Consider the following 20,651-nt stretch of genomic DNA (forward strand, 5'->3'; position numbering starts at 1 on the left):
AAAATGTTAGTTAATTATCGTGATGTACAATATTAATATATTAATAATCATCTTCCCACAAAGCAGCGCAGCTGGCGGCCCTGCTGCTCCCTGAACACTGCGAGCTTTAGGACCGGGCAGCCGCGCCCCTCCGCTCGGAGGACCCACACATGTTCCGCATAGTTAGTTAGCCAGCTAGCCAGCTAGCACTCGCACTGAGGCACACAATTCTTGGCTTTTACAGAGAATTGAGCATTAAACTGTAAAAGCAGCAGCACTTTAAGGTTCCTGAGTGTGCTCTAACGTTTCTGTGGCACAGGTGAGTTCGGAGTCACGCTGTTTAACGCGGTAATCTCGGCTGGACTGCTGAGAGTTGGTTAGTTAGCTTAGCTGGAAGTTGGATTTTCGCTGCTTTACCCTGTTATTTTTTTAGTGCTGCGGTTAGTTTGACCATATCCGGCCTTAATTACTTGGTATTACTCTTTTTGGTTTGGGTATAGTCCTGTTCTGTCACATTTGTACACCTAAACCGATATGCTACTTTCGAAAGTGTGTGTGTGTGTGTGTGTGTGTGTGTGTGTGTGTGTGTGTGTGTGTGTGTAGCTATACAGTTATATGTGAGACCCTGCTGGTAAGTCAGACCTCCGTCTTCCGGGAAGGAAGTGCTCTGCCTCATCATTGGAGCTGCTGGAGCTTTAGCTAGCTGATGTGCTCCAGAGGGGAGGGGGGGGGTATTGATTAGTATTTGTTCACTAATCAATACTGACTTAAATGATGAACAAGTCCTCAGAAAAAAATTTGAAAAGTATTTGATCATTATTAAATAGTTAACAAACACTGACTGAGCTGGTGAACAAGTAGGCCTCCTCAAAAGACAGTACTTGTTCACTATTCATACAGTAGTAGTGAACAAATACTGACCAAGTAACTAAAGAGAAAGTCTTAGTTGACCTAAACGGTGAACCGATACTGACTGACATAGTAAACCGGCCCTTTATAAATAAATTATATAAATAGTCCGGCCCTTTTTAAGTGAACCTCTATAATCCTTTCGCTTTCAGGTTCTTCCAGGAACCTGGCTTGTGCCTGATGAGCTGCCATGAACCCGGACAGACAGAAGCGCAAGGAGGAGATCCAGAGGGCGCTGGCCTTCATTCAGTAAGCGAGGCGTCCTCACTGTCTGTACAGTGCCATTAGGGCTGGGCGATATGGTGTGAATACTATCACGATACATGTAATCAAAGACTACTATTCAGATCCTCTTCTGTACTGAATACGGTGATTTGTATTCGACATCTGCTGCTCTTCATCTAATTGAGCCAGTCTAATTACACTGTTAGTGATGAAACCTGCAGCTGATCAGTGTTTATTAATATTGCCCATTGTTGTGTCCGGCAGTAATGACCTGTTGTGGCTTGTGTTTTCAGGTCCTCTCTGCCTTTCCCTGACCCGGACGACTATGAGGTGGGCTTTGTCTTTGTGCCGGCTCAATACTAAAGCATTGATAAATACGAGAGCTTTGGAGATGTTTTAATGAACAGTGCTGTGAAATCACATCACATCTTTTTGCATGAATTAGTATTTATTAATTATATCTGAAGACTGAAGACATTTCCTAGAGTTGAAGGTTGCTCTGTTCACTCCTCTCCTCCCTTTGTCACTCTTTTCCTCCTCCCACCTCTCAGGGCTTCCTGATGCAGCTGGTGTGCAACCTATTGGACGAGGGAAACTCAGCGTTTCGAGAGGGGGAGTGGATGCTGGCCCGTGGCCACTTTAGCGAGGGCGTCAGTGTAGCGAACTACGCCCATGCAGAAGGAGTGGAGGTCCCCGCGGCGCTGCTGGAGAGTCTGTACGTGAACCGGGCTGCAGCACACCATAACATGGTGAGTTTCCTCAAAGAGAACGCTGATCTGTTCGGATAGCTCTGGTGCTTTCGGGCGTAAAGGTTCCTGTGGTTCTGGACAACCTGGAAACATCAGTGAATACCCTGAGGAAAAGTTCGCTTGCTTGGCTCTGGTGAGAGGTGGGTCAGGGGTCATTGTGTTGTAGTGTTCAGCCTACGCAGTGCAAAAGGCCACGTTCTTAAACGTAGCATAACGAGGGTTTCCGGACGTTCCTGGTTTGGCAAAGTATCAAATTATCGCTAACCTCCGATGCCAAGGATTGTTTGATATGATATTTGATTCTTTGCTTTAGATTGTTGGAACATGCTAGGCTAACGCTGCTAATTTATAATTGACTTGGATTGTCACCAACCTCATTGAGGTTAATACATGACAGAAATCCTTTGAAAAGCTACAAAAATAAAGTGAATATTTGGGTAAAATGGTAAGGTTAGACCTTATTTTAAAATTTAAGGTAACGTGATGCCACCTACTTCTTCTAAGGTAAAAGTGGCTGCCCCATCATTCCAGTTTTCAGTGTTTATAGACCAAAGTAAGTCATACCTCATTCTAAACCACAGCAACAAATGAAGATCTGGCTGCTTTTTGAACAGGCAGGTGTTCACCAGAGTCATGCTGAGTTCAAGAAAAGGATTGGACGGGGCAGTGGTGGCTCAGTGGTTGGAGCACCGGGCTGTTGATGACAAGCTGCCACTGTTGGGCCTTTGAGCAAGGCCCTTAACCCTCTCAGCTCCCTGGGTGCCGCAGCAATGGCTGCCCACCGCTCCGGCATGTGTGTTCATCGTCACTGTGTGTGTGTGTGTGTGTGTGTGTGTGTGTGTGTGTGTGTGTGTGTGTGTGTTCACAACAAGGATGGGTTAAAGGCGGAGGCCAAATTCCATCTGTGTCCAACACTTTTAGTGAATAGTGGCTGTCTTGTCTTGCTCTGGACTAACAAGTGCAGTCAGCAGTGCTGTAAAAGAGGCCCAATTACAGTTGAATGACCCCTGTGTCCTTTCCCTTATTTAGTACGAAAGCATCTGGATCCAAATAAGCAATAATTTAAAATAAAAATGTGTTAAAATAATAAATAATAATAATAATAATTCATATAAAGAAAGGGGGGATTCACGGAGTAGTTTATGTCTGCAGCTTCTCTCTTGACCCTGAGAGTGGACCGTTTTAGATAAGTCATAATAAAAAGAGATTCCAACCAGCTTCTGTTTGAGATACTGTCAGGAAGGACTCGTTGTTTGACCCAGCTTATTGTCCACTCTCTATTAGACAGTACTCCAACCTAGTTGGTCCACCTTGTTGATGTAAAGTCAGAGACATGGTCTCCCTCTCTCTGTTGCTCGGCAGTTTGTTTGGTACGCTGCCCACAGGACATTTCTGGTTGGTGGACTGTTGTCAGTTCAGCCGTGATGGCGTTTAAACACTCCAGCAGCACTGCTGTGTCTGATCGTACCACCAGCGCAACACACACACTTGCCCCCACCATGACAGTCAGTGTCACCACCCAAATCATGCCGACCCTTTGGTGGTCAGTCCTGTGGGGTCCTGACCATTAAAGAACAGGGTGAAAGCAGTCCGGGCTGGAACTAGCAGTCCTCGGATCATACTGGCAGCGCCTTAGTCCACTTGGAGCCCCCAGATTTTCCAAATTGATGAGTATCCTCACATAAATAAAAAAACAGCAGCACTTCAGTGCAGGCAGTACAGAGCTGCAGTGTACGCTGGGTAATAATTGAACTGTCTTTATTGACACTATAAGAAATAGTGATGGGAGTTTGAAAACAGGTCCTTGATCAGTCACAGAAACGTTTTAAATGAAGCCCTTTATTGACTCTCTGCTTGTCTGATCTGCGGTGTGTGTTTGTGTGTGTCTCAGGGTGAGTTTGAGTTGGGCGTGAAGGACTGTGACGCTGCGTTGAGTGTGTGTAAGGACAGCGGCAGGGCGTTGTACAGGAAGACGGTGTGTCTGAAGGAGCTGGGCAAACTGAAGGAGGCTTACGAGTGCAGCACCGTCTGCCTGCTCACTTCACCACAGGTAAATACGCTCAGAAAGGGTTAATAACACGTGAAAAACGCAAAACCTGACAAAGTACTGCTGCCATTCTTAATGTTTGTGTCTGGTTTCTGTAAGAAAGCCTTGAATCTCTTATTTTTTATTAAGGCCTTTCGACTTGGTTCTTTAGCTGTCAAGTGCTCAGACGGTGAGCAGTTTCAGTTTCACCTGCTAAACTGGTGGGTGTGTTTTATGGCTGTTTGTTTTCTTGTGTCATCAGGATAAGAAAGTGAGCGAGCTTGCTCAGGAACTGGCCGGCAAACTGGAACTGAAAACCCGCAAAGCCTACATCGGCCTGCAGGTTAGGACTGTAGAGTTACATTAGGGGTTTGGTGAAAAATCTAAGGATCATGATTTATGACTGATATTGCTAAAACATGTTTGATATCTGACTGGTGATTCTTTAGTTTAGAATAGGAGATGCTAGGCTAACATGGCTAAAAACACTGTCACTTCAACTGTCTTACTTAGGAAAATACACATCCAAGTCTTTCTGTGTTTGCTTTAAAATTAAGTTATTAAAAATATCCTAGTAAAATTGAAGTTAACATTTAAATATGTATATATTTTTTATATATATTAGCATGTTCGTTCATGTACTCTGCCAGATTAAGCACACTACACTGGGGCTCCCTACAATTCAGAGCTCCCTTCTGTGTATGGGGTTATGTAGTTACGGACCAGTCGGAGTTCCCATGCTAACGCCGGTCCACCGCTACAGTGAACACGTGAGCGTCAGAAATGGACCTTTGGAGCGATAAAAGAAGGTGGCCTGATTGGATGAGTCCTGTTTTTCTTTGCCATTACATGGATGACCTGGTGGGATTCGATGGAACAAGACGTCTGCTTGTACAGAACTTGAAGGACCTGCTGGAGCTGTTTTGGTGCCCTGCAGAGGAACAGCAGCAGACTAGGCACGATGTTTAGGCTCGTTGGTGTAGATCAATTTTTTTTTTTTTTTTTTTTGCCTTGTTTTTTTTTTTTTTAATGCTTCAGTGCTTAAAGTCTGCAGTTTACTTCTTCCATCCTGTTTAAAGCATCTCAGGTGGCTCCTCATTAAGCTGTTTGAGAGAATGCCAAGGGTGTGTAAAGCTGCATCAGGGCAAAAGGGGACTACTCTGAAGATCTAAAATAGAAGATAGTTTGGATTTGATTTGGCGTCTGATTTGCCTGCTCACTCCATGTCCAATCTGGTGTGGGTTATTTCACAGGTTAAATCTCTTCACTGTAAAGCACAAAAACCTTCATGAGTAGGTGTGTGCAGACCTTTGAGAGGTTCTGGACAGTCTGTAATTTACTGGAGTGGGTAGGATGTGCCGTCTGATCTTTTCTTTCCTGTTGTGCTGCCAGGCTGTAGCAGACGACAGTGGGGACAGTCTACCTTCTCTAGAGCCGGTGAGACTCTTTCCTGCTTTGGTTTGTGGAAATAATGCTGCCAGACAGTGGATCCCACATCTCCTCAACCTCCCTCTCTCTCTCTAACACACAGATATCTAATGGGATGGATACCTTGAGTGATATTGCAGGTATGTTTGCATTGTATTTGTTTATTAAGGGGACACATTATGCAAATCTCACATTGTAAGCGCTTGTGTACATACATCTGGTATCTGCAGTGCCTGCCAACCCACAAAAGTGATGTACAGGTTGCTTGTATTAAAGCAGTTCAGTTAATGCATGCTGCCCTAAATTAGAAAATTTTCCCAAACCGTTGCTTTAACCTTGTTTTTCCACAGTAGCAGTTAAAACATATACATAAAAAGCAATGAATGTGATCTAGAAAAGCCCAGGAGTTATCCAGTTTTATTTGCATTGGTGTCAGAAGTTTTTGAATTTGTGAAGGAGAACACATTAAAAGCAGTGTACGTCCCATAGTACGCACTTAGAAAAATACAGCGCATCCAACAAGAACGAAAGCTCTTCTTTTATACAGTGATGGAGAACATAGCAGCTCACACTCATCTATTTTACTATGTGTAGCATGGACATGCATGCACCGTAACTCCTTTAAGACAGTCAAAAAAAAAATAATAATCTGGCAGATTGACCACTAGAGGGCCAGCAGAGTGAGGTTAAGCAGGTCCCAGATTTCTAGAATAGTGTGATTAGAGTGCAGTATATACATCTGTGGAATCTCGAGTGCCTCCCAACCCACTAACTATGTGTGAAATAAGACCCCGTCAGATTTTCTGGGCTGCCCAGGTCAGAAAACGTGGGCTTCAAACACACTGTACAGCTTTGACTTCTCAAGTCCTTTGTCTCAGTGGCTCCATCTAATAGCTTTGCAAAGGCAGGCTTTCAAAAGACAGACGTGGGTCAGAACTGGATGCGTTTTCAGCCTGAGCCCAATTCCCATCCAAACCAGCATTCCATCGCTAATAATGCTAGGTGTATATAGTTTATAGTATATGCTTTTACCTCGATTTTCTCAATTGGAATATTTATTTATTTATTTATTTATTTATTTAACCTTTTCTTTCAGTCGGCTTACCCGAGTGTGTATCTCCTGTCCTGCCTGCTCCGGTTCCTGTGAGCGATGCCTGTGAGGACCCCCTGGACGTGTCTCTGTCGGTGCCTGTCTCAGAGCCGCTGGGAGACTGTGAGCTGATGGGAGACGAGCTGGACACTCTGCTGGACTCCTGCATCTCTAAGCAGGAGGAGCTTCCACTGGTGAGTGATGTTTGAGGAATGGCCATGTGCAGTATATGTGTGTCTAGATATGTCAGCTCTCGGTTTCTTTGTCCTTTACCACAAATGCAGTCATATGAAAGTATCTGTTTATGGGGAAGGTTTGTTATCTGAAGCTTTGCACTGAAGCTGCAAGGCTAATTTAGCTAGGTGTAGGTAGCTAAGTAGTAATAGAAGCTTATGCACCAAACTGTGCTAAGTAGTCGCTAGCCAGATGTTAATTTAACCTTATTTTGCAGTACCCTGAGTGGCTACCGTTTTAACATGATGCCTCATTATTGAAGTTGCATCAAAGGTTTTTTTTATTTATTTATTTTATTTTTTTTAGTTGTTGGTGTTAAAAGTTCACTCTGACTTGCTTAGGGAAAAATATAGCTCATCCAACAAGAATGAAAGCCCTGTATGTCTTTTATACAGCAATTGAGAACATAGCAGCTCATGCTAACTTGTTCTTTCTTTGTATATTGTGGACATGAACACACCGTAACGTCTCTGGTTTCTGATGTAAACCTGTAAACAAGTATTCAACCGGTCTATTTCTATTCTGCAGACAGATTGACCACTAGGGGGCGTTCTATCAAATGTCTACAGTTGTGACTTTATTCTTCAAGGTTAGAAAGATGCTGATAATGCTTACACTCTCTCTCTCTCTCTCTCACACAGACTCCCTCTAAAGGCAGCGTGGTTCCCACTCATGTTCCTGTGGGTGATGTGATGGGTTTGGGGCCGTCCTTTTCCCCTCGCCTCCCTGCTCCCTCCCCCCACCTCCCCCCTGCGTTTTTTCCATCTGCAGTCAGTCAGCTGAACGCTCTCGACTCGTTCCCTGAACCCAGCCGCGACCCCGCACCCCCTCCTACCAGGCTCCTCGATGTGCTGGATTCCTTCTCCCCATTGGAGGCCCCCTCACAGTGCTCTGCAGCTCAGCAGCCCTCTCTAGTGGTGGGAGGAGACGGGCTGGACTCGCTGTCAGAGTTCACTCTGCCTGGTGAGTGTTTTAGAACCGCTCAGTGGTCCTGGGAGGAGGGAGGTTGGGTGGGAGCTGTTTCGTGAAGAAGGTTCTTCAAGTTAAGCAGTTAATTAAACTTCCTACCTACAAGTTAGGTATTGCACTGATAGTTACAAATACACATAATATTTAGAGACAATTATATATCTATATACTATATAGACAAAAGTATTGGGACACCTGCTCATTCATTGTTTCTTTTTTAATGAAGGATATTAAAATAGATTATTTGTCTCTACTGTCCAGGGTAGAGAAAAATAATACTTTTTGGAGAAGCATTGCTGGGAGGATTTGATTGCATTCAGCGACAAGAGTGTTAGTGAGGTCAGGATGTTTGATGATGATCACCATCCCACTTCATCCCAGTTCATCCCAAAGGCATCTGATTGAGCACCATCCATCAATCCAGACAACACAGCTCTTCCACTGCTCCACAGCTCAATGCTGCTGGTGGCTTTATACCCCCCTCTAGCCCACGCCTGACATTAGGCAGCATGGTGCCAATAGGTTCATGTTGATCTGCTCCGTAGAGTCCTATTCTATTGCCAGTACTTCTCTACAGGGACTAGACAAGCTGTATCTGTGCGCAAATGCACATCTGTGTCAGCAGTGGGTGCAACTTAAACTAGCTGAATACATTCATCAGAAGGGGTGTCCACAAACATGTGGACATGCAGTGTGTCCAGCCCTGTTGATATACTCTTTGCTCTAATTCTCTTCAGGTGGTAAGATCTCCCACAGTTTTCTCCCTCCAGTGAAGATCAGAAGCTCATCAGATTGCAGCTCTACCGTGAGTCCTGTTCTCTCCTCTTTTTGGTGTCTGCAGTGTTGTCTGACTGTGCTCTTTAAGCAAGGATCCTTTTCCATCTAACCAGAGGGTGTTTGTGTTTTCAGCAGAACGGACAGGTGGCATCCACCCTGTCCCAGCTATCTAAAAATCCTCTTGATCACACACATGACTTCGACCAAGCCTGTTCAGCCTGTTTTATACGCATAGGTAAACTATCCACCCACATGTGTCTTATCGTTTCATTCTGTGTGGTATGTTGATATTGGGAGCGTTTCCCCTCATCTTGACTGTGAACTCACCTTTATGGTAATCTGTGTCCTATAAGGGTTTGAGGCAACATGGACATAAAAGTCTGTTTGTATTATTGACTATTATTATTATTATCATTATTATTATTATTATTATTAGTAGTAGTAGTAGTAGTAGTAATTGTACTCTCTTCTGTTCAGGTCCTGGAGTGCTGGATCGAGAGTTCAGGACTGATTTGGCTCATAGCTGTAAGAAAGACATTCTGCTGTGCAGGAGAAAAGGGGACAATCCCTGGAGACGAGTCCGACCCCGACCAACCCGAAACAACTTCCTTGGAGCCTATGTGCTGTGCAAAGGTGAGCTACTGGCTCCGTCAAAGTACTGATGAAGTCCGATGAAGGTCACTTACTGCCAAGTCTTAGTTAAAGCGACGACCCTGTTAGGAAACTGATTACTTTCCGTAATCTGATGACCAGACATCCAGAAGTCTGTGCTTATGATCAGATTATGGAATGGACATGTACATTTATGAGTGCCGCAAAAGGGATGGGGTGCTCCAAGCGCAATTTCTCTTCATTGAATTGCACTCTCTACCTGTAGGGGGAGCCCTGAGCAAAAAAAACACAACACAATGCTTCTTTAAGTGCGGGTGTCATATTTCAGATGACCAGTTTTTTAGTGTATGTTCTTACTATGTGTGTGTGTGTGTGTGTTTAGAGGTTTTAGAGCGGCAGGAGTGTCAATACGGTGAGGCCTGCACATTCGCTTACTGTCAGGAAGAGATTGATGTGTGGACACAGGAGAGGCGGGGCCTGCTGACCAGGGAGCTGCTCTTCAACCCGCTCTCCACCAATCAGAGACAAGCACTGAGTGTCCTCAGACTGCTGAATATACACAATGGCATGTTCATGTTCCTCTGTGAGGTACTAACACACACACACAAACAATACCTGTTCCTGGTTTACACCCTACTGCTTACACACGTCCTTATGCCTTGTGCGCATACACACACACACATACACACACACTCACACTCACATTATTGTTCTTATTATTCTTTATTCAACGTATTCACTAATACCATGTGTGTTCTCTCTTTGTGTGTGTGTGTGTGTGTGTGAGAAGGAGTGTTTTGACAGTAAGCCCAGGATCATCAGTAAGCGCTTTAAGGAGAATCCATGCTTGTGCTCCAATGTGGTCTCTCACCATCAGTTCGACAAAAACAAGTTGGTGTTTGTTTGTTTGTCCGCAGTCATCCCAGTTTGCAATATTTCCACAGTCCATAGTTTTACAGTAACAGCAATTTTAACAGAGACAGCCTTAAATTCTAACAGATAAAGAGAGGTTAACGGTGTGTAAACATGATTTATTTATATATATATATATTCAGGAGAATATATGTGTTTTCCAGCTGTGTGGCTTATTATTGAATAATAAATATTAGGATTAATATAAACTTTTAAAATGGGAGTGTATCTCTCTCCTTAGGTTTGAAGCACTCGCTCTCTCTCTCATTTTCTCTCTCTCTGTTCCTCTCGCTCTCCTCAGGTGTCTGGTTCACGTGGTGAAGAGCAGCAGTATCTGCTACAGTAAGGTCAGGCCGCTGAGCCCTCTGTGCCAGTTTGATGTTTGTCGTCATGAGCTGCGTTACGGCTGCCAGCGTGAGAACAGCTGCTCCTTTGCTCACTCTTTCATTGAGCTGGAGTGCTGGATACTGCAGAAGGACCATGGTAGGCACACGCACACACGCACGCACACACACACACACCTTTAAATGTCTGTGATCACACGTTGTTGTTTTCACAGATAAGTCATTTTTGTTCTACAGAAGATCATTAAGTTAGACCCTGGTCAGGTGGCCATAGCAGTCCCTGACTGTATTAAGAGCATAAAATGAATAAAAATGCAATTAATTTAGATGAGATATTAATTTCATTCATTCTTGAGGTTTCACAGCTTTCTATTTAATTTGTCATCTATTAAACCACCATTCTGGACTCATCCAACATTTATACATTCATCTGCAGCCAAAAAGGCATACAGTATAGTACAGTGCAGAGGTTTTAGGCCCCTAATTTACAGTTGTCTCTCAGCAGTGAGAGTTTTTACTGTAGAAGCTCCAGATCTCATCAGAACAGATAAAGCAGGTAAACATAAATCCAGTAAAAAGGAGAAGCAAGAGCTTCTCATTCTGAAGAAAGTAAGTAGTGAGATCTTGTCGGTGAGCTAGTCTGAAGAACAGAGCTCGGTCCCTCCAGGGTTCTCCTGGACACCCCCCAGTCCAGTCAGCACATCGTGGAGGATGTGTTCAACTCCATCAGCAGCAGCAGCAGCAGCAGCTCACCTGATTTACCATCATTAAGCCTTGATTTACCACCAAACCAGGTGTTGATCTGAGGAGAACTCTAAATAATACTAGACTCCATGAGAGAGGAGAACTTTGGAGATGTTCTAATGATGAAAACAGTGATGGAGAACCACCACCACTACCACTCTCAGTAGGAGTGTTATGATTAGTATTTATTCTAATATTGGTATATTAAGGAGCTTTTTCATTATTTTCACAGGTGCCTAAAGTGTACGTGCACATGCATATGCAGTATGTTTTGCTTTTTGTGGAGATTGAGAGTAACGAACCATGATTATTAAGCCACCAGGGGGCACCGTAATCCCAGCTGTATTTGTGTGTTTGTAGGCACCACTCATGAGGAGATCGTGCAGGAGTCTAAGAAGCATTGGCACAAACAGAGAGTAAGTTGCTCCTTTCTCTGCACAGTCACTGATCTCCATCTGTCTGACAGGCTCAGTCTCCCTGCCGCAGAGCTGTCAGTACTGCTGCCTTCTGTGTGGATGTGAATAATGGCGACTTTACAGGAGAAGGAAAAAACCTTCTTAACTTTCAATGGAAGTCAATGTAAAAAGATTTGATTCCAAGTCATTTTGGAGCGTTTCTATTGGTCCATTCGTCATGCAAGTTTGACACAATGCAAAGAACAACTGGCAGATTGCCATCATGTGAAAAAGTGAAAATGTGTATGTGTGGTTATATAACTTACACTGTAACAAACAAAGACAAAAGTATTGGGACACCTGATCGTTCATTGTTTCTTTCACAAATCAAGTTTATCCTGCTTTTGTTGGAGTAACTGTCTCTACTGTCCAGGGAAGAAGACCTTCTATCGAATTTTGGAGTAGCATTGCTGTGAGGATTTGATTGCATTCAGCAACAAGAGTATTAGTAATTCAGGATGTTGGATGATCACAAGTACGCATCATCCTAAAAGCATTGGATGGAGCATCATCCATTATTCCAGAGAACACAGTTCTTCCACTGCTCCACAGCTCAATGCTGGGGGGCTTTATACCCCTCTAGCCCACATCTGGCTATTAGGCAGCATGGTGCCAAAAGCCTCATGTTTATTATCAGCTCCAGAAAGTCCAGTTCTATTGACGGCACTCCTCCACAGGGGTAGAGCTGTGTGTGTGTGTGTGTGTGTGTGTGTGTGCGCGTGCATTGGCACATTTGTGTCAACGTAAAGTTGCTCAATGCATTTATTAGAAGGGGTGTCCACAAACATTTGGACACACAATGTATGTATGTAAGCTTCCATTTCGCAATGCAAAATCGAACTGCTGTGTTTGTACTTCTATCAGCCAGGGAACCCGGCTCCATCTCAGACCAACGGCACTATAGGCAAAGGCGAGGGGACGGGCAAAGGGCTGGAGACGAACGGCAAAGCCGGACCTGTTCCAGTGAGTGGCAGTGCAGCGGCTGGGGCAGGAGACGCGTCAGCGCTGAAGGACCTGCGACTGGTGATGAAGTTTGTCTGTGGTCAGTGCTGGAAGGACGGGCTAATGAGCGAGCCGGACAAAATGCAAAAATACTGCAGTGCTAAAGCCAGACACAGGTACACACTACATTCAGCCAATCAGAGCTTCTTCCTGTAGTTTGTATATAAGATCTAGAGCCTGACGCTTTGATGGTCATCAGAGGAACTGTCTGAGGTGTTCTGACCACACCAGTGAGAAAGTTGTGATGGTCATTTTCTCGGTGTTCTCTCTCTCTCTCTCTCTCTCTCACTCACTCACTCATTCACTCTTTTTAGCTGGACTAAGGAACGACGAGTGCTTTTAGTGAAGTCTCTGGACAGAGAGAAGTGGGTGACCGTGCGACCTTTGCCTTTTGCGAAGACCTATCCTCAGCAGTATGATGTGAGTCTCTGGACTGGACCTTATGTCTTTTCTGATTTTTTTTTTATTATTTTTTTTTTCCCCCTGTTTAATTTAACATATTTGATTACAAAATCTGACAAATAATATCAGCACTTACACGCAAAAATTTTACAGGAGAAAGAAAAGCCTTTCTGAAGTTTCAGTGGAAGTCAGTGTGAAAAGATTTTACTTTGTAGAGGAGAGGCAAAAATGGAGATGCAAGGTTTTTGCAACAGTGACTGTATATAACTGTAGTTGAAGAATCTAATCGCAGACATATGCAGTAGGGCTGTGTAATGGCAAGAACCTGGCAATGCGATTCCTATCAGGATACAGGGGTTACCGTTCAATACATTGTATTATTTTTTTGTTTTGTTTTTAATTAAATCAAATTATAGGAAAACTGTCATAGTATAAAAAATGCACCACCACCTGCATAAAAGAATTCAGAAAAGTTGACTTTATCCAATCAGAACAGTGAGATCTGAAGAGTACACCACTGCCATCTAGTGGTCAGAGTTTAAACAACACTAAATAAACCACTGTCTGACACCAACCTTTACATCTAAACTATTAATTAATAATCAATACTGTGATTGAGATACAGTCGATACAGTACTGCATGTATATACCACTGCCTGTAAAGCACCAAACTAGCTGCAACATAGTGTAATTTCCCCTCGCTGAGTTTAATGCTACCTCCAGCTAACTGCAGTTTGACAGGGACTCCTTCAGTATAACACTGTCTGGTATGACAACTGTCTCTAAATGTTACTGGGTTTAAATTGTTTGGTTGCAGTTCAAAGCTAAACTTAAACTTAGAAGTAATAAAACCTCTTATTTCAATAAATTAGAAAAATCTAAATTTATTAGATCATAAAAGTACCGCTGGCCACAGAGATCCTACTGGGTCTCATAATTGAGGTTGAGTCTGTAAGTAGTAAAACGTTTCTAAATGGCTCCTTTAACAGTAATGATAAAGTGTGTGTGTGTGTGTGTGTGTGTGTGTGTGTGTGTGTGTGTGTGTGTGTGTCCTGCAGATTTGTGTGCACATGCTGAAGCAGAAGAAGTGCCACTACATTGGGAACTGTTCCTTTGCACACAGCCCTGAGGAGAAAGAGCTGTGGACCTACATGAAGAACACTGGCTGTGAGTTTTAACTGTGTTTATATATAATGCATTAATTAATTCATTAATTTAATGTATTAATTAAGTAGGGTTCCTCATATAATTGCTTGTGTCTAGCAAGCGATCGTATTCAAAAATTGGTCTGGTCAAATTAGACATGTTGATTTTCTAAATAAGTATAATTAAACAAAACCTCTACAGAATACAAATGTGTGATTACTTTTGCACATAGTTCATATTTTTTGGTTGGTTTTTGTTTTGTTTTTTTCCTTTATTTTTATAGTCATTTTCACTTAGAAAATCATTTGACCAAGAATACTCAGACTAGCAGTTGGGCTGCTCATGAGATCTACCACCCTGAAGAGTTCAGATCCAACAGAGCTGACTCTAATGTTCTCTTGCTCCTGAAGGCCTTCATTATCTGGATCAGGTGTGTTAGATTTGGGGATGGAGCTAAACTGCAGGGTGCTAGATCTCCAGGACCAGGATTGAGCAGCCTTGTAGTGACTAGCATAAGGCTGTATTCATGGCACCTATTACATAAGAAGACAAGGCAGTCAGGAACAGTACCCCTGTGTTGGCAGTATCAGTGTTCTCTGAGATCTCAGCCAATCAGTGGCGAGCTGACGCACAATGTGGAAATTTAGTGATGTTTGTGTTTGTAGATGTCTGCTGTTGCAGATCTGACTGTCTGGTTCGTCTGTTTTGTAGTGCGGGACTTGCAGCAGGTCTATGACGCATGGCTGACGACGGACAGTCATAACAAGCATTCCAATGGCACGCCTCTGTCGCCTCAGTCAGTAGAGGAGAAGCACATCACCATGCCCACTGACTTCGCTGAACCTATGGTGAGTTGTGTGTGTGTGTGGTGTGTGCTTTTTTTTTTTTTTTTTAGATGGTGTGATATCTGGCTCCAGGGTGCTTTTGCAGAATACGTTCTTCCCTCTACATGTGCAGTTGTGCCATTGCCACTGGCAGCATATAACTTCCACCCTCATGCTTCACAGTTGGCAAGGTCTGCATCGATTACTGTTGTTTTCAGATCTTTTAAGCAGCTTCTCAGAGGAGCCTATGTTTGATGAGTGTTAGTACAAGTGTGAACGGGTTTGTGTGTTTGTTTCTTAAATATGGAGTGTTTTCCGTTCATTAGCTACAGAGGCTGTAAACCCTGCCGATGTGTCTGTGTCTGTCAGGACGGGTTCCACTGCCGGCTCTGTGGTAAACACAGTAACAGTGAGCGTCAGTGGAAGCAGCACATCTCGTCTGAGCGCCACAAAGACCGTGTGTTGAGTGGAGCGGGGGAGGAGGAGAGCCTTACCTGGACACACCGCTTCCCTGGCCATTACTTTGCTCTCTGCCCCAGGTACACGCACCCTATGAACCTCAGCCTAACATCCCCCCTCAGCTCAGATACAGTGGATTGGCCAAGACCATCTTGATGTCTGTGGTTGTGCACTGGAGCTATGCTAACGGCTAACGTTGCTCATGAACGAGGAAACTTGCACCCAACTGATAGTATCGTGTAGTGAGGTCGCTATTGGTGACCATTTTCCTATCAGCTCAATATCATACACTATTCAAAGGTCTATTATGGGTTGTTATGTGCAAAGCTTTTCTGCACGTTCGCCAGGGCTAGAAAGACTAGAGAGAGACAGGATTTAATTAGTGTCACTGGCACTGAGGTGAGAATTGCAGGGCTTTTTGTTTTCAGTGTGCTGCCAACCTCATTAATGCATTATGTAAGCAGTACAGGCCCGAGTGCAGTTAATGCCGCTAATGCTCCCTCTTAACGTCCCCTGAGCTTTTAGAAATTCAGCAAGCCAAAAAAACGAAGCTCCAGACACCTGGAGGTTTTATGATAATTAGATAAAAAGTGTTAATAGAACAGTGAAGTGGTTCTTTTGGACATAATGGGCTTTCTCAGGCAGCGATGAGATGCTCATTTGGTTGACTATTTTCTTTTGTTGACACAACAACGTTCCCATTTATTTTTGATTCTCTATATTAAACACGGCCCGTAGTTCACTAGATTACTTCCAGCTTTTTCTGATATGCTTCCAGCGCCAGCCATTGCAGCACAGGGTGTTTTATTATTATTATTATTATTATTATTATTATTATTTATTTATTTATTTACCTGATTCAACCTCATTTATTCTTCCAGTTTGTCTACATTTGTGCTCCTCCTATTGCTGTTCTTCTCTCTGCTGCAGACCCAAAGCCTTTCTTTCTCATGATCTTACCGAGGTTTTTCCTTTTGAGTATCAGTTTCTCTCAGTGGCTCTTCATGATGTTCTTACAAAATTTCTCCTTCTGGGTCTAGGTTTCTCTCAGTAGTTTTTCCTCATGCTATAAAGAAAATTCTCTTTCAGAGTCTTGATTCTTCTCTGTGTTTTGTTTGGATTTTTTCTTTCAGTGGTTCCTCCTCATTGTTTTTATTTATTTATTCATTTATTTATTACCTTTTTTGGGGAGTCTTTGTTTCTCTCAGTGGTTCTTCCTCATGGACGATGGAGAGAAACCAAGAGTCAAAAAGAAGCATTTCCAGTGAACTTGAGGAAGAACTACTGAGAAGAACCACGACTCAATATGAAAAACCTGGTCTTGGTTCTTTTCAGTAGTTCTTCCTCTTGATATTAAGAGTTTCTCTTACTGAGTCTTGCTTCTTCTCAGTCCTTCTTCTCAGGGTGCCCCTTTTTAAATGATTTGCTTATTTGTTTGTTTATTCTTAAATTTGATTGATTTGATTGACAGGTTGCAGACCGGCTGCGATGAAGGCCTGAGCTGCGACTTCGCCCACAGTGAAGAGGAGCTTCAGGAATGGCATGAGAGGCGTGACTTCCTGCGGAGGAGGCTGGACAAAGCTCGCGCCGACATGCTGATCGCCCATGCTGACAATGACTTCGGGAAGTACAACTTCCTCCTGCAAGACTGAACAAATGTGCGCATGCAAACACACACACACACAGACACACACACACGTGCACACACTTATCCATCTTTTGCTTTGAATTGCCATTCATGTATTATGCCACACTTATTCTCCACTGATTGACACATGATTTATCTGCCTTTTTGCTTCTTCTTTTTTCTTTTTTAATATATATACAATATTTTTTCGCACATTCCTTCCAGCTTTGCCATAACCAGTTCCTCTAGCAGTCCCCATGTCATAATCAACCTCCTGCATCTTTTTGAGAGCTGCTTGTGTATGAGAGCCACAGCATGCTTGGAGGAGAGCTCTACACACTGCATCCAGGCCCAGAAAGTCCTGAAAAACTCCTGACCGTGATGTTGTTGCAGCTGCCGGGGTGGTTCTGCTGCAGCTTGGCTGTTGTTGAAGCAGTGGGCTGAATTATTTACTTTCTGGGCCTGGATTTCCCACCTGTGCCAGTGGCTTTTATCAACAGCTTCCAATTGTTCCAATTCTTTGCTTGAACCTGAATCCGAGGGGATGGCACTCATCCAAACACTGCTCTATGAGCACTATGAGCGGCACCTTCAGGGAGGAATACCGTCAGATGAAGTATTATAGATTACTTGCACTAATTACCTCCAAATTTGATGAATGCAAAAGCGTTGAGTACTTTCATTGTCTTCACACAATCATTTACTGTCAATTGTGACCAAGCGATCCCAACACCTTGATCCCAACACCATGAACTGAGAACTCCCAGGTACTCGGTCATAGCCATTTTTGAACTGCCTTAATGAGACCTGGATGAGTTTCAGTTCTACTCGTCTTCCCGTGCATCTCCCTTCAATGCACTGTCTGGGTCAGACCTGTTTACTGTAAGAGCCGGATTTCGAGAAATGCCAGCCCGCTGCCGGGCGAGAAACCAAGATGGGGGTGGGGAGGGGGCACGTGTTTTAGGCCTTGTGAGACAGCAGGCTGTCGCCGTTAAATTAGGTAGTTTTGTATAAAGTTTTAAACCTGGTTAGATTGAGACGATTGGCTTGGGGTGGTTGGGGGAGGACTACAGTCCAGTTCATAATTAAAGCGATTCCTTTATTGTTTATACTGTTCGGACTTCCAAGACCAGGTCAAAACACATCCCGAACACGTCCTCAACCTGCTATTGGGGTCAGTTAAACCGTCAATAGGGGATAAGAACAAATGGGGTTAATCAGTGCCTAGAAGCCAGTCACTTAAATCCACTACACCTGGTCACTTCATGCGTCTTGAGTATCAGGATAATGGATCTAATGCGTCTTAGAGAGACGGCTGCGATTACACTGCTATAACATACGGCTGAAATGCCGTAGGGTCTCGTGACTCTAGGTGAGTAGTGCATTTCAGAAACCCATTATAGAACACTATATACACCGATCAGCCATAACATTAATACCACTGACAGGTGAAATGAGTAACCTTCATTACCTTCATCTACACTGGCTCCTGCCAAGGGATGAATACATTAGGCAGCAAGTGAACAGTCAGTTCTTGAAGGTAATGAAGGTGTTATAAACTGGATAAATGGACAAGCCTAGGAATCTCAGCCACTTTGACAAGAACTAACCTGTCATGTCTAGACGACTGGGTCAGAACATCTCCAAAACCTCAGGCAGGTCTTTTGGGGTGTTCCTGGAATGCAATGGTCAGAACCTACCAAAAGTGCTCCAGGGAAAGACAACCAAGACTGGGACAAGACATGGGTGCCCAAGGCTCATCGATGCTCATGGAGGGCCCACCTCACAACATACAGGACTTAAAGAAGGATCTGCTGCTAATGTCTGAAGAACACTTTCAGAGGTCTTGTGGAGTCAATATTCGGCAGGAGGTGTTGATGTTATGGCTGATCTGTGTGTTTCTGGACAGCCTGAGATTGGTGTTGTTTCAGGGGTCAGAAAAAAAGACCCCTAGATTTTCTTCCATGTTGGTTAGAAACAAGTACCAAAAAATGAAGATTTTAAAAAGGCCTGCTTGTTCAGGCCTTCATACAAACCGCAGGGTGCCTTCAGCGGTGATCAGTGTGCCTTTTGAAATCAGTAAATCAGTATTAGCCTTGTCCTTTGCTTGTTTCTGTGCCAAGTCCCAACGGCCAAGGACGTTATTTCCCATGTTTAATTAGGAATGTGCGTCTCCCGCTGTGTACTGACATCCCTGCTTAGTCCCAAATCAAGAGCCCCCTTTACTTCTGTACTTTTCAATGCGTCTCTGAACTGTGTTTCAATTTCAAACCAAGAATTCACTTTTTTTTTTTTTATTATTATTATTATTATTATTGTATTACGTCTGACGTGATGTGGGCAGAATACCAGTATTACGGTTATATAGCTGTGTATTATGATTATGATACATGTTGCGATATATTAAAACACATTAGTGAGTCAGTAAAATGACCTGCTTTAGCGTTTGGGTTTAGTGTTGTTATTATTATTGAACCACATCCTCTACTGGATCCTGAGCTGTGATTGGTCAGATTCCTTTGGAGAAACCACTAGTATTGGTTAGAGGGCTCGTTTGCATTTCGCAGCCTTGCGATACTGAGTAACAAAAGATATATTGTGCAGCCCTGTTATTCTGGACCGCTAGTTCTGCAGGCTTTTACTGAGACAGAACCAAACAGATTAATTGATTGGAGTTAAATCAGCAGTCATGCAGCAGTTCTCAACATGCAGAACACTTGGCTTAGCTAGGCAGATGTGCCGGAGTTTGATCCACATGCACAGCCTCCCAAAATACCCGTTAACACTTAACCAAGGTGAAACCATGCTTCTTCCGCAATGTTAGAAAACACTTCAAATATGGCGATGTAGGCGGGGCAGTTTTCAGAGGTCCTGTCACTCCAAAATCAACCAATAGAGATTCATGTCTTCTCCTAGGACCCACGCACCCATAAAAATGTGCCAAAACAGAACGTCTGAATGCACAAAATTAGAAACGTGGAAGCACAGACTGGCACATCAGGGTCAGTGATTGGACCAGGAGGGGTTAAGCATGGGCCCCATCTGGGTTTTACACTGCATACAAGGCCTAGTCGGGGCCCATGTAAGATTAAGGTGGGCATGTTGTGTTGTTGCTTCCCCAAATAGGCCACATCATATGTACCACCCCACTCTGAGCCCATGCCCACCTGGAACACGCCAAGTCACCCATTCCACCCATGTGCGCCCCACGTGACCACATGTCTGAGTGTGGCTGGGTCTTCTTACAACATCATAATCCTCTCAAAATCATGAGGAATATTAGATCTGGGGCCTGTGTTTGAGCTGCTGTCACTCTCTTAGCTGCTGAACAGCTTGTCCAGAGAGCATTTCTTTCAGGTGTGGCCTGCAAGTGGGCATTGCTAACGTGCTCAATGCATGTCTGTAGAGCCAGCAGACCCAAAGAGCCGACAGTCTGGTGGTCAGGTTACTGGTGGTCTAATTCAGTCCAAATTGTCTCTGACCCAAATAATCATCTCCTCTCGGGGCCAAAGCACGCTCGGTATTTGGGCCACAGGGGCTCGGAGTGCCCTAAATAGAGAGGTCTGATGAAGAATATGGAGGACTGAGTGGAGTGTTTAACTGAGATAGGTCAGTCTGGCAGATGGACCACATGGAGATGAGACCCCATGAGACCACCTTTTCTTTTTCTTTTTTTTCTTTACTGATAAAAGTTTAATATTAGCTGATCCTGATACGTAGGATGAGCATCTAAAAGCA

At 43.7% G+C, this 20,651-nt stretch overlaps 1 protein-coding gene across 1 annotated transcript; it reads left to right on the forward strand.

Annotated features, from left to right (window-relative positions):
• Positions 1–150: 150 nt before the first annotated feature.
• Positions 151–19,356, forward strand: zc3h7ba (zinc finger CCCH-type containing 7Ba). The gene is made up of 23 exons (XM_072675164.1): positions 151–298; positions 1,041–1,137; positions 1,407–1,443; positions 1,665–1,862; positions 3,754–3,912; positions 4,151–4,231; positions 5,281–5,325; positions 5,420–5,456; positions 6,413–6,600; positions 7,282–7,603; positions 8,347–8,414; positions 8,519–8,621; positions 8,864–9,019; positions 9,381–9,586; positions 9,789–9,889; positions 10,212–10,393; positions 11,359–11,414; positions 12,318–12,571; positions 12,770–12,875; positions 13,916–14,024; positions 14,715–14,851; positions 15,197–15,366; positions 16,758–19,356. Exons 2-23 carry the CDS (start codon positions 1,079–1,081, stop codon positions 16,936–16,938), a joined length of 2,955 nt encoding a protein of 984 aa, XP_072531265.1. The 5' UTR covers positions 151–298; positions 1,041–1,078; the 3' UTR covers positions 16,939–19,356.
• The last annotated feature ends 1,295 nt before the right edge of the window (positions 19,357–20,651 follow it).

The sequence above is a fragment of the Salminus brasiliensis genome, chromosome 3, assembly GCF_030463535.1.
Source record: "Salminus brasiliensis chromosome 3, fSalBra1.hap2, whole genome shotgun sequence".
Lineage (NCBI taxonomy): Eukaryota > Metazoa > Chordata > Actinopteri > Characiformes > Bryconidae > Salminus > Salminus brasiliensis.

Coding starts and splice junctions, on each gene's coding strand:
- zc3h7ba (XM_072675164.1), top strand. CDS start 1,079: ATGAACCCGGACAGACAGAAGCGCAAGGAGGAGATCCAGAGGGCGCTG. Junction 9,587..9,788: donor TGTTCATGTTCCTCTGTGAG/GTACTAACACAC, acceptor GTGTGTGAGAAG/GAGTGTTTTGACAGTAAGCC. Junction 12,876..13,915: donor CCTATCCTCAGCAGTATGAT/GTGAGTCTCTGG, acceptor TGTGTCCTGCAG/ATTTGTGTGCACATGCTGAA.